General features: G+C 38.6%; 1 protein-coding gene across 4 annotated transcripts in view; it reads right to left on the bottom strand.

The window, feature by feature from the left end:
- The window catches only part of GK (glycerol kinase), a 66,880-nt gene that overhangs the window by 30,892 nt on the left and 22,667 nt on the right, over positions 1-13,321 (bottom strand). For 2 of the 4 annotated variants that reach the window (XM_072955588.1, XM_015243703.3), the window contains exons 5-7: positions 7,605-7,688; positions 4,238-4,314; positions 1,984-2,121 (exon numbers count right to left, since the gene is read on the bottom strand). In XM_072955588.1, coding sequence (XP_072811689.1) covers positions 1,984-2,121; positions 4,238-4,314; positions 7,605-7,688 — 299 coding nt within the window. The remainder of the gene's footprint in view (positions 1-1,983; positions 2,122-4,237; positions 4,315-7,604; positions 7,689-13,321) is intronic. The other 2 variants (XM_006209417.4, XM_006209418.4) reach the window with 1 other exon arrangement.

Below are 13,321 nucleotides of genomic sequence, written 5' to 3'. Positions count from 1 at the left end.
GGAGCTGCACATGTAATTTAAAATGTTTTAGTTGCTACATTTAAAAAGCATCAAGGAGCAGGTGAAATTAATAATACAATATATTTTATTTAGTCCAATATATCCAAAATACCCTTTCAATATAAAAAATGATTACTGAGATACCTTCCATTTTTGTACTAACTCTGAAATATAGTGTGTACTTTATACTCACTCACATCTCGAGTCAGAATGTGCCACATTTCAAGTGCTCAATAGCCTTATGCAGCTCAGTAGCTTTATGTGGACAGCATAGTTCTAGCTAATGATGGATTAAAAATTCTGTTTTGTTTTCATTCTCTCATCTTTGGAAGATGGAGAGTCTTATTAAATTTGGCAAAGTGAAATACATTGAAATGACTGCCTCTTCAGGATCTTACTGAACCCTGTGTTGCTGTTGTTGTTTGCTTGTGTTTGTGCATGTGTGTGTGTGCGTGTGCACTTGCACACGTGTGTTTTGTAATAACGATTCTCATTGGGCTGTGCTGGCACTGACCCAGGCACATATCCTGAAAGCAGGGTTTTAAACTCTCTAATGTTAATACCCTTGGACTTGAACTGCAAGTACGGCTGCTTTCTTTTCTGTAGAAGAAATAAGAGGTATGAAAGCAACAAAAGTGGAGAAATGGCATCAAGTTAGGGGTACAGCCTCGAGTCTCTTGCAGCTCACAGTTCCCACATCCTGTCTTGCTCTGGCTCCAGGAAATTCTGAGAACTATTGTCAGAACTATTTCAACTGTGACTGACACGTATAAAGACTGCTGGCCATGAGCACAAAGCACAACCCGCCCTGGCCAAGCACTGGGAGGGCTGGAGAAGGCGCCACTTCCTGATAGGGTTTTTGAAAGATCTGCTCCAGGGATCTGACACGTGAGAAATAGGGGCAATGTTCCCTTGAAGCTCCCTTGAATGTTGAAAAAGAGAATCACAGACTTACAGAAGTGTTTACAAATGAAATTCTATGCCTGGGATTTGCCTGAAAATTATCCACGGGGAGAAAGAGAATGTGGCTATGGTTGAAACAAGACTGGCCACAGTCGATGGCTGTAGCTGACTCACTGATTTAGAGGTTCATGACAGTATTCCCTCTGCTTTTTGGGTCTATTTGAAAATGCCCACAATAAAAATAGCAGAGGATGTGCACGTGAGGGGAGCGGGGGTGAAGGGAGAAAATACGTAGTTTTAAGATATAGCTGGGAAATGTCTGTTTCTACTCATCCATGTACAGCTCTGGGAAAAAGATTATATAGCAGAAATTTCCACTGTGATTTTTCATATTGCAGTTTAATGAAGAGACAGCTGTGCGATGTTGAAAGTAAATGCTAGAGGGAGAGTATATAGCTCACGGGCTTAGAGCACATACTTAGCATGCGTGAGGTCCTGGGTTCAGTTCCCAGCACCTCCTCTAAAACACAGTAATAAATAAATCAACCTAATTACCAGCTCTCCCAAATAAATTAATTAAAAAAGAAAAGAAAAAAAAAAGAAAGTAAATGCTAAAAGTAGCCCAGGTGTTTTATCATGTTAAATAGTTATTTCTTCCAAGAAATGGCTAGTGGAAAGGAAGTACAATTGACCCCTGAGCAATATTGGTTTGAAATGCACAGGTTCACTTACATGTGGAATTTTAAGATAAATGCTACAGTAGTATATGATCCATGGATGCAGAACCGCTGACTAAGGGACTTGATATCTGTGTCTTTTGGTATCCTCCGCGGGTCCTGGAACCAATACCCTGCGGATACCAAGGAACTGCATGATAGGCAGAGAGGCAGAGAGGCAGAGAGGAAGGAGGCAAAAATATCTCTCAAATGGAGGCTGAAATGTTCTGCGGGTTCATGAGTGGCTTTTCTTAACAATGTTGCCAACTAAAAAATTTGAACTCTTAGTAGAAAAAAATGGTAAGCAAGGTGGTCTAAAAAGTTTCTGAAAATTTCTCCATACACACATTATATTTAAACATACCCAAATAAGCCATGAATCAATGGTCCCGAAAAGAGCTCTATCTTCTTCAACTGCCTTTTGAACTTTTCTCACATTGTCAAGGAGCCAACGAAGTTTCACTGCACTAAAGTAAGTGCTGAGCGGAAGGCCTGTCTTGGACTAAAAACAGTTATGAAATTCAGCCAGCAAGTTAAACTCATAACAGTTTAAAATAAAACAAAATACCAAATCAAAAAACGCAACCAACCAGAAAATATTCAATGGCTCTAAAGGCAATCCCATGGTATTATGGATAAAAAAATAGTTTTCCTATCTCATGGCACAGAAAAGCATGCTCATGAACAAAGGTCAGAGTGATATATTTGCAGTTCAAAGAACATCCACGCAGAAAGGCAAAGAGAAAATTAAATGACACAGCACCCTGAAATCTAGATAGTTAAGACAGATGTGATGTAACATTTGTGATGAATTAGTAATATACACAGAACCTAGCCCAAAACTGTGCCTTTTATTTTATATTCCATGAAAGTGATAAACTATTGAAAATCAGTATATCCAATCATAAACTAATGACCATAACCAGAAGACTATGTTTTGAAGCATATGACTTAACAGCAATATATTTATGTGTAAAAAAATAACATAAATACATACTCAACACACATATGTATTCAAATAACATAAAATTAGTAGAAAATAAAGTAGAACTCAAAGACACACCACATTAAAGCAACACAGATGTTCTATTTAAGTAGTTGCTAGTCAAAAGATAATGTAGCACACATGAAACTTATTTGATGTTCTAAACCAATGTGACCTCAGTAAACTAAAAAAAAATTAGTATATACAAAAAAAGAAAAGTAGTTGCCTGAATTCAGCAAATATATTGAACAAAGGGAGGGTGAACTGAATAAAGGTGAAAGGGTAAGAATGAAACACATATGGGCTTATCGATCTTCCTTGAGAACGATGAGGTCCAACTCATTTTTGTTAGTATATTAGGCACTAAATTTATTTATAAGGGCTGGTGTAAGTGGTTAAGAAAATACATACGTCAAAATAATGCAACTATCCTTCCCTCCCTGAATCCTATTCTCATTTATCACCTAACTACAGCAAGGGGTCCCCTTTCCTTCTCATCTCTATGGATATGCTTAGTAAACAAAAGCTCAAACCAAAGGATTTAATACTTTAATGCAACCTTATAAGTTAAGAATCTTAACTCACAGTTTTCCAGCTTTCCTAGAAAAAAAAATCAATGCTCAAAAATAATAAAAAGAAATCATTTTTGTGACGTTTCTTTGATTTTAAGGACCAAGGGCCATCCCACAAACCACTACAGAGATATAGCATTAGAACATCTCATCTTCATTATTTAAGTAGAACGTGTCAAAGTTGCCTAAAATGGCTTTAGAGAGAAAAATATGCATTTCCTGAAGCAAAGCGCAGTTGGAGTTGGGATGAGGGTTGGGCAGGTTGACCGAGAAAACAGATTAGTAAATGGTTAAGGGTGTCTTCAGGACAAGCCTGAAGTTGTTTGGGCAGGTGAGAATGGGAAATGGTTTGTTAGATTGCTGGAATTAACGGGAGTTGAGCACTAGTTTCAGAACCAAGAACTGCAAGAAACTGCCCTAAGAGTCCCATTGACAAATATAAAGGGAATAAACCAAAACCCAGAACTTCCTTTTGGATACTAGAAGAGCTTGACCTTGACCTTGCTGAGAAAAATATCACACTTGTTTCAAAAATTCTCTCTCCCTTCATTTATCTGAAGAGAGATGTACATAAGCACTGAAAATCAGGCATTGTTTTACTGGCTTCTTCATATGAAGACAGCAGAAGAGGAGTTCAAGTAAAGGCTGGAAAGCCTTCTACCTTCTCTCCCTGAATCCAGTTGCCCCAAAATTCAAAAGCATCCAGAATTTTCTTTGATGGATAGTAGAAAAATAAGAGAGAAGGATTTGGAAAGCATGGTTAAATCATAGGAAGTATTTCCTAGGGAGTATGGTTTAAGGCACGGGGACACCTTATAATCCCCTCCAACCTATCAACCTCGGAGTATTATTCCTCCAGTCTACCACAGGGCAAGGAAGATGGAAAGGTAAAGACCTGAGTTGTCCTCAATTATCTGCAGAGAAACATTCTATAAATTGCATCAAGTAAGTATTGCACAATAAGATGTAACAGCTGAATAGTCTTCCTGGTGAAATCGCTAAACTTTTTTTTTAAATATGAATTTTTATTTTTATAGTATACTTTTGAAGAGATGTCTTACCTTGACAAAGTTATTATTTCCTGGAATTCTTTTACTAAGACTCTCAACGGTAGACTGGGTTCGTAGGTCAAGCCACACTGTAGACCAAAATATAATAATAAATACGAAAAACTTCATTAAAAAATTCAGATTTTAATGAAATCACTGTCAAGGACAGGAGACCAATTAGTTTCCACAAGCAATTAAAATGCTGTAGCTTTCAAAAGACAGAAATTAGAAAATTAGAAAAGAATGGGCATATTGTTAGAAAAGAGACCAAATTTATGAGAATTCAAAGCTTTTATGCAAAATTACAGACCAAGTTAGGAGAACAATACATACCTTAGGGCACTTATTTTGTATCTTTTTTATAGAAAAAGTGAAAAAATTGTTTCAGATATGGATTTTCTATGCATAGTGAGTACTGAAAAAATCTGAATGCTAGACAGGCTAGTTGCCAGGGCAGAACGTACAGCCCAGGGTCACTGTACTGTGTATAAAGCATGGATCTTAGAAACACTTGGGAGCAATGTGTGACACAGCAGAGAACCTAACACTATTATGGAAGGAAAAAATAGAAAATTCAGTTGCTCATGTACTAAATGCTTATTTACACTAAACTCTTTCAAAGGAGGCTAGAACCCAGAATCGTTACAAAAGATTATTTAAAGGTTACCATTCTTTCTCCATGTTAGACTGTTTCTAAAAAAAATAAATAAAACCCCCCTCTATTTTAACAGATCAACATTATTTTTACTAAATAATTCCACTTTCTGATCCCCCTTGGAGAAAGTTGTGTTCTGCTTCGTGACAGAAGGCTTGAGAGAGAGAAGGCATGAGATTGTACATAAAGCCATCGTGAAAGGTGAACAATAGGCTCAGCTGAGCTTTCTTGGTCAGATTTCAGTTTTGTACTTAACTTGTATACCTCTTCATCTGTTAGTGGTCACTCGATATTTTTAGGCACTGACGGTGCTCAGATGCCTCCTGAAAAGACGCAGGCCCACAGGCTATTTAAAGGGCGCCGGGAAGACTCCGCAGGCTTGCCCACCACACGTGGGAGTGCTGGCAGCGAGTGTCTAGTTTTTGGTTCACCCATAACTATACTATTTCTTCCTCTTCATTTAAAAACTAGTCATTTCCTGTAGTGAATTTTAATCAATTCTTTTAAAGTACTTAAACCATCATTACCCTTGAGGGCTGTCTGTGCTTGATTTTGACAGTGGCTACTTGGCACTCAATTAATTAAATCGGGGACTTCAGTACACTATACTGGTTTCCACAGGTGGGGATAAAAGCAACAAAAGGTTTATCATAACTAAGGAAACAGAAGGCCAAGAGGAAGAGCATGGAAACACACGGGCTAGAGATGACATGTGCATTTGGTGCCCAGCATCCATTCCTCTTGCTGCTGGGAGCAGTAGCTCCAATTCCCCTTAGAAAACCATTCCTCTCTCATCCTCAGCTGTGTGGCTTGCATGAAATTCAACCCCATCCCCAGCTCCAGTACTGTGCCTCTACCCCAGTGGTGGGTTCTGGAGAGCAGAGAGCACATGGGGTCTAATCAGCCCAAGTGAGACTTGTGCTTAATCTGCAAGACTCCCCGTTCTCAGCTCAGCGTGGTAGAGCACATAGCTGGGGCTGCTGCCCTCGTGAAGACAGCTGAAACGGCCACATCTGGGGCCATCCCAGAAAAGACAGACTTGCGGGATCCGGGTGGTATCGTCTGACTCTGGAATCAAACAGCACCCGAACTGAGCCACTCTTTGAATTCCTTTTTTTTTTCTTTTAACCTCATTTAGTTGGGGTTGACTTTTCTATTACTTGCCCTGTGAGTGATACAAGCCAGCAGCAGCAGTAGCAGCGGCAGCATAGAGATGGCAAGATCTCCCAAGGCCAGGGAACAAGGGCAATCCACTTTTTTCACAGCATCGTATGACTGCGACAAAAGTGGACCTTCTTCATAGGCAAGCAACCCCAGCAGGTGTTAATAGTTTAACCGCAGTAGTTGGGAAAAGTAGAGGAATTCGAGAAAAAAGTTTTAAATCTACGACTGGTAGAATTAACAAGCGTAATTCAGTTTAGACTACCTACTTTGAAAAAAGGAAATAGGATGGATTAGAATGGAGAATATCAGCATTCACTAACCTCAGTAAAATAAGTATTGACTTGTGAAATCTTGCTTTAGTTACGTTGATTTCTTGAACCATGATGTAAAATACATTTCTTACCAAGGGACATGAAAACCACTGCTCTAGGCTTTTTGTTTACTGGCTTCCAGATCAGCATTTTCCTATATTTTAATGGACATCAAAATCACTAGGGATCTTAAATATAAACCCCATTCCCAAGAATTCTATGATAGTAGGTCTGGGGAGGGGGCCCAGAATACACCTTTTAAATTGACGCCCCCCTTTAAGAAACACTGTTAAACTCAACAGCAGTGATTCTTATCCAGGAAGCACACAAGAACCACCTAAAAAACTCTGAAATAACATATCCTGGGGCCTACACTAGAAGATTCTGGTTGAAGGTCCAGACAAGGAAGGCCTGAGTCTTTCTACCTGTGTTATTCAGTGTTATACTAGAACTGGAGAACCTCTTTTCTAGGGCATGTTCTTTAGGATACTGAACTTGTTCCAATCATTTGTTTAAAAACAAAACTAAAGACAAACTGATGTGATCATCAGGTTGCTCCCTGAGTCTCAGTGGCTCTCTGACTCTATTACTCCTTGACAAGGACCACTTATGTAAAACTGGGCACTATACTCCTCACTGAAAGCTTCCAGCTATTCACACTGGTGTCCACAGAATTAACCCTTTGCCAAAAAAGAGTCAAAACACTGGATGCGAAATCTACATCTTCTGGCTTTGCCACCAATAAGCTATGAGACTCAAGCAAATCATTTTACCCTTCGTGGCCTGGATTTCCTGAATATAAAACAAGGCAGTTGGAACAGTCTCTAAAGTCTCTCTCTCCTTCTATTATTCCATGATCACAGAAGGCTGGCATAATTCTTACTTTGTGTTTATAGCCCAAGAGTTTAAGGCAATTAGAATATATGGAATGAATTAGTAAAACTGCCAAAGAGAAAAATGTCAGTGGTCGGTACTAAGTAATTCACAAATGCTCAAAATTAATTGAATTAAGAACAAAAAAAATTGAAAACTCATTAAAGAAGCTGAGATGGCAAAATTAGATTTGCAGAATAAGGGACCAAAAGCCAAAGAGAAGACCCCAAGCTGGAGGACTAAGCCCCTCATGGAGGTAATTTCTGAGAACAATTAAAAGGTGCCAGATCCAGATTCAGCAACAGCATTGGTCAATTTCTCCCAGTAGGTGGGAGTCGGAAGGCCAAGATGTGAGCAAGAGGCAGAGCACCAATACCTGAGGAAGCGCCAGCAGCTGGAACTGAAGAGCCAGAGGAAACAACGGCAGCTGGATCGGAAGGGCCAGGAGAAACTGGAGCAGCTGGAGCATTAGGAGAAATAATGGCAGTTCATGCTAGAGATGGCCAGGTTCAAGGTCTCTGTTCTCTTCCTGACCATTTAGGAAATGGCAGATCACTCAGGCGAGTTCATGAGAATGAACATTTTTCTACTCATTGAGCGTAGAACAAGAAAAGGAAGAGACATGGAGTCGAAGGGGAACGGGGCAGTCCAGTCGGAGTCTCTGGTTCAGTGGCATTTCCATTTGGGCAAAGACCAGGTAAACACCTACTTCTTGTTCAGCATGACTCTTTGCTACCTGGCCATGTAGCCGTGTCCTAGTTAGGAAAGTTTCTCAGTTGGTTATTGACTGCTCACCCAACCACTGAATTGAAAGGCTTTGTGATGCCGTGAGTGAGCACATCCCTAGGGGATGTCAGGGGATGTCAGAAAGGAAAGCTAAAGAGTGTGCTACAGTCTGTTGGGGCCACCTGCAGGAAGACATAAAAGGGCTGCTCTGGGAAGGCGCAGCCCCAGGAAAGCACTTCCCTGGTAGGTTGGAATGTCTAGAGGGAACAAGGAATTGCTAAGTTTCAAAGTAATTCAGAAAAATATCAGAAGGAAAATAGAATCCAGAATACCATACAGCTTGTTTCTAGAATGCACGTCCCTTATTTAGCCTCAAATAAATTGGACTTAAATGGTTTAGACCATCAAATGAATAAGTTGAAAAAAAAACCAACTTGGATGATCTGAAATTTTTATTTGTATTAAATAAAGCCATATCTAATATATGCCAGGTAGATTTAGTTTGTTCTGAAAAACAAAGTCTTAAGAGTGAAGAGAAATGTAGTTGCCTCGATGCCCATGTACCAGGGTTAGTTCAGTGATGAGTAGCAGTATAGATGAAGAAATCACTTTTAGAATATTTAGAAATTACATCAGTTTTGGTTAGTCTTAACAATAGAAGGGAAATGTGCTGAAGAAAAAGAAGAAATGAACACACTAGAGATAATCTAAAGTATTTTCAGTTGACTGGGAGCAAAGGCAAATAATACATCTCCTCTGGATGGTTTGTTATGAGGCACTACTGGCCCGACAGGAAGCCAGGCTCGGGTTATAGAACACACCCTAAGCAAGGGCTGCTGACAGTTACGCAGTGTTATCGAGTTGTTTCCCTCGCAAAACATGGTAATAGTAAATCAGATTTAACTGCTATGTGTTATCACTAGCCAAAAGTTAAGCTACTAATTAAGCTGGGTAACAGGTAATTTGCAAAGGGGAAGGGAGTATTGATGACTGAGGACATTTTCAGAGATCAGGTGGGGCCAAAAGAAAAATAGAGAGTTGAGGAGGAGGGTAAATCAAAACGTGTATGTCAAAATTGGGGGGCTGAAGCCTACTTCAACTCTTAGGTGTATAAATGTAAAATGCCAATGGCTTACATGAGTGTGTGTGACCCCAGGTAGGCTCTGCATGTACCCTAAGAATACCTGTTGTGTATAAATCAGCCATTTCATCTGGCATTCCTAGATTAAAAAGGCTATCAGCCAATTCAGAACAGTGGCCATGTTCTGAACATTTACTGAAGATTTATAGTCTGCTAGGCACTGCTTAAGTGTCCTACATGTATCACTGATCTTCACCTCAAGCCTATGAGGTCCATACTTAGAATTTCTCCAGCTTAACTGTTGAGGGAACAGGCACAGAATGGTAGTAAATAGAAAAGGTAGAATTTGAACCCAAAGTCTGAATCCAGAATTAAACATCTATGATATTTCTGTCCTCTGGACCAGGCTAGTGCTCAGGAGAATCTGTTTTTTAAGCCATCTGAATCAGGTCAAACTGTACTTGGTTGTGTCTGAACACTATATGTCTTCTCTCTTGGGGAATAAATGATAAGTTAATTGTCCAAGAAAAAAAAAACTTCTATGATATAGGTACAATCAGGATGAATTCACAGTCTTAAACAAGATCAGAGACCTCAAAGTTGAAATCTAATTTAGTTTCTTTTTCTGGTCAGAGTTGAAGAATCCAATCACTGCAAAATATGGCAGTATTTCTTTACACAGGATTGAAGGCGATCTAAGGCATTCAAAGAACCATGTGAAAAGAGACTTGAAAAATGAAAAATAAGTGGATCTTGATAAAGCTGAACAGTTGAATACTCTAGATTTTATAAAAGAAAAAAAATCTGCTCCTTTCCAAAGAAACCCATCAAAAACAAAACCACACCTTTGCTGTTTAAGGCCAAGGAGTTTGAGGTGGTTGGCCATCTATGGTTTTCTTTCATGCTGATACTCTGAAACATAAATCAGTTCCAGAAAAGATAAAACAATTGAGCTCAAGGTTCCTTCAGATCTCACCAGATGACTAACCAGGTTTAATCTCTGGCCTAGGGTTAATGAGTATGTAAAAATTTAAAAAGGCAAAGAGGATGACCAATGTTTTAGACTGCCACAGTCAGCATAAAGAATTACGTGTCACAGAGGACTTTAAATCCATTATCTTAGAAAAAAATGTTTGCAATACCATTTAAATAAGGAATAATGGCTCAGAGACCCATGATTTTTGTTGGTGGTTTTCTTTAATATACTAAAGGTCTCAAGTCAGTGACTCTTGCCTCCCTGGATACTATAGTCCTAATGATGAATAATATTTCTATATTAAATCATAAATTGTGCTCCACAGAAAGCTACCAGATGAGTCATACTGCACTAGGCTTGCCATGTGTACCAGTCAGCTTCAATAGTGAGGGACAAAACCTGGCCAAGAAGGGGGGAAACAGTTGGGCCATCCTAGTTAGGCTAGAATGTTCCACCAGTAGCATCGGTGAAATGCATCTATGAACGTACTAAATATTGATGATTCAAGTCTTTCCCCTCTTGACAGTTGAACCACTTGTATAGTTTTGCACTTCATCAGATTAGTCTGTGGTGCATTTGCAAACCCAAACCTTTTTTTGCAATACTTCTTAAAGACAGCAAGGTCTGTAGACCACTAATAATAGTTAGTTTTGGAAGGAAAAGGCTTAGAAAAATGGTAGGGGCAGAGTAGAGGGAATTCTTTGGAAAATATTGGTGAAGATAATGCTAAGAGGGAGAAAGAAAAGTACCAGAGGGACAAGGAAAACCAAGACAGCTGAGAGAAGTCAAAGGCCTGCTTCACATCCAGAGCCACAAAGCTGCTGCCATCCACCTGTGAGGTCATCGTGGTAAATGGCTGCATCATGCAATAGAGACTGGTAAGCAGGGATGCATTTTATCTCCATTTTAGATATCACACCATTTGCCTCTTTCATCACAGAATTAACACATATTTTAAAACAATATGAAACTTCTAAAACAGGCCATCCGTGCTTCAATAGATGCATTTAGACTTTATCCTGCTCTTATCAGTGTACCCGTTATAAAAGATGCCAGTAGACAAACACAAGGAATTTTTGCAAGGAAGAACAAGTAGCCTTTCTCAGTCTTCAACTTCTTCAAAGAAGCATATTTCATGTCTACTCACAGGACTTTGAAATTCTCCTGTCTCTGTTACTGTACTGAGAGGTGAGTGAGTGGATTGCTTACCAAGGACCCTCGAGCCATTAAAAAGAAGGCCACATAAAAAGCAACTAAAAAAAAGAAATGTAGACTGCCTCTCTCATTTCCCTGTCTATAACAAGTTCTGCTTATTAGTTATATAATTTACTAAGTAAAGACAGAAAAGTCAAGAGGAGAAGGACAGGCCTAGAGGAACGGAGATTTACAAGAGAAAGGGACAAGGAAGCAAGAAAATCTAAGAGAGAGAGAGAGAGGGAAAAGTAGAAAACCCATAGACTATGATACAAACAAAGACAAAGAAGCTCAAAGACAAATATATGTAAAAATCTGATTCTGTTTCCATCAATACCACCTTGTGTTATTTTAAGATAAAGCTACTAAAGATTTAACATCATCATGCTGATATTCTCAACTGAGGACCTGCAGGGAGACAGGACACCTTAGTGTTTTCCTGGTTGAAATAAAATTGGAGGTAGATCTATCCTTGTCATTACTTCAAGTGGCTTCTCTTCCCAGCTAATTACTCCTCTGTCTACCTTTTCTAATCCCCTTCCTCTGTCTAGCTTCCAAATTCCTATCCCTAAGTCTTCTGTGTCACAAAGCCAAGCATGGTGCCTGCTTGGTTTGTCACTATATGCCTAGGGGCCATCATAGAACCTGTCTACAGAAAGGTACGTACACTTTTCTTGAACAAATTAATTTTACCTTCATTCCTATAGTGAATTCATCTATAATAAGCTGAGACGATCACCTCTGTGTTATCAACATTTAAGTCTACATTTTGAACAATCTCTTTATAATAGAGATACAAGTTTTAATTGTCCAGAAATTAGCTTTGATTCTAAGCCCAATACTCACTTTGTCCAAAAAATAAACTCCAGGTTGGCCCTCCCACGTGGGCACTCCCTAAATAATATTTAATTTCCTTCTGTTCTTTCAGGCTGAAAATCATGCAATCCTGTTTAATTTTTGTCTCATCTTTATTCAATTTCCAAACATACCTTTCCTCTGAAAGGTCTTGCCAACTTGTCTTCTCTGTTCTCGCTGCACTAACGCCATCAGCAGTCTCAATGAACTCCTCTGGTGTGCTAGATTTTACTGCAGAGATGAATCTTGTCCTTTTTAACATAATTACTTACATATTAGGATTTAAATGCTTTCTATTTGTCTTCCCTTCCTATTTCTACCCCCTTTTCTGTCCTTTTTAAAAAAAAATTCAATTTCCCCTTTAAGCTTGTTAATTATACATTATTTTACTCTTCCTGCTTACCCTATATACAACATGCATTCTTGACAATAAAAGGACCTCACTTTAACCTCACCTACCCAATATTCCTTTCATATACTACTATTGCCATGTAGTATTTAAATTTTTAATATATTTTGAACATCACAATACATTATTGTTTTATACAGTCAAATTCATTTAGACTGACCTACATAGTTACTCTTTCTAGGGCTCTGCATTCCATCTTGCATTGTCAAATTTCCATATGAGAACGTTTCTCTTCTACCAGAAAAAGATTGTTAGTAGGGATCTACTTGTAATGATTTCTATCAATTTTTGTTTGTCTTGGCCTTTATACCTTATTTTCATTTCTTTAGGATAGAGAATTCTAGGTGAAAGTTATTGTCTTTTAGCACTTAAAGATTTCATTCCATTGTACTCTGACTTTGTTTCCACTAAGAAATCAGCTGAAAGTTTTAGTATTGCTCTCTTGAAGGTCATATCGTTTGGTTACTTTACAATTGTCCTTTCATGCACGGCTTTCTATGTATTTATCTTGTCTAAGGATCACAGTGCTTCTTCAATTTGTGGCTTGATATCTTTCATCAGTTTTGAAAAACTTTATCATTTCTCTTTTCTTCTGGGACTCCAATACAAACAGGTTGGACCTTCTTACCTTACCTCCTATTTTTCTTGGATTTTTTTCCTATATTTTCAAAATCTTTGTCTCTTTGTTCTTCAGTCTGGATATTTGCTTCTGATCTCCCAGGTAACTAATTCATCATAAGCTGTGTTTAATCTGATATAAAATTCATCAACTGAGTTTTTAATACAGTCCTAGAATTCATATTTTGAAATTTCTAATTCTTTGCTAAGATTATCAATATTGTCAACAGATTC

The sequence above is a fragment of the Vicugna pacos genome, chromosome X (genome assembly GCF_048564905.1).
Source record: "Vicugna pacos chromosome X, VicPac4, whole genome shotgun sequence".
In the NCBI taxonomy this organism is placed as follows: domain Eukaryota; kingdom Metazoa; phylum Chordata; class Mammalia; order Artiodactyla; family Camelidae; genus Vicugna; species Vicugna pacos.
The sequence above is the reverse complement of the archived record's forward strand: the minus strand, read 5'-3'. Positions and strand labels throughout refer to the sequence as shown.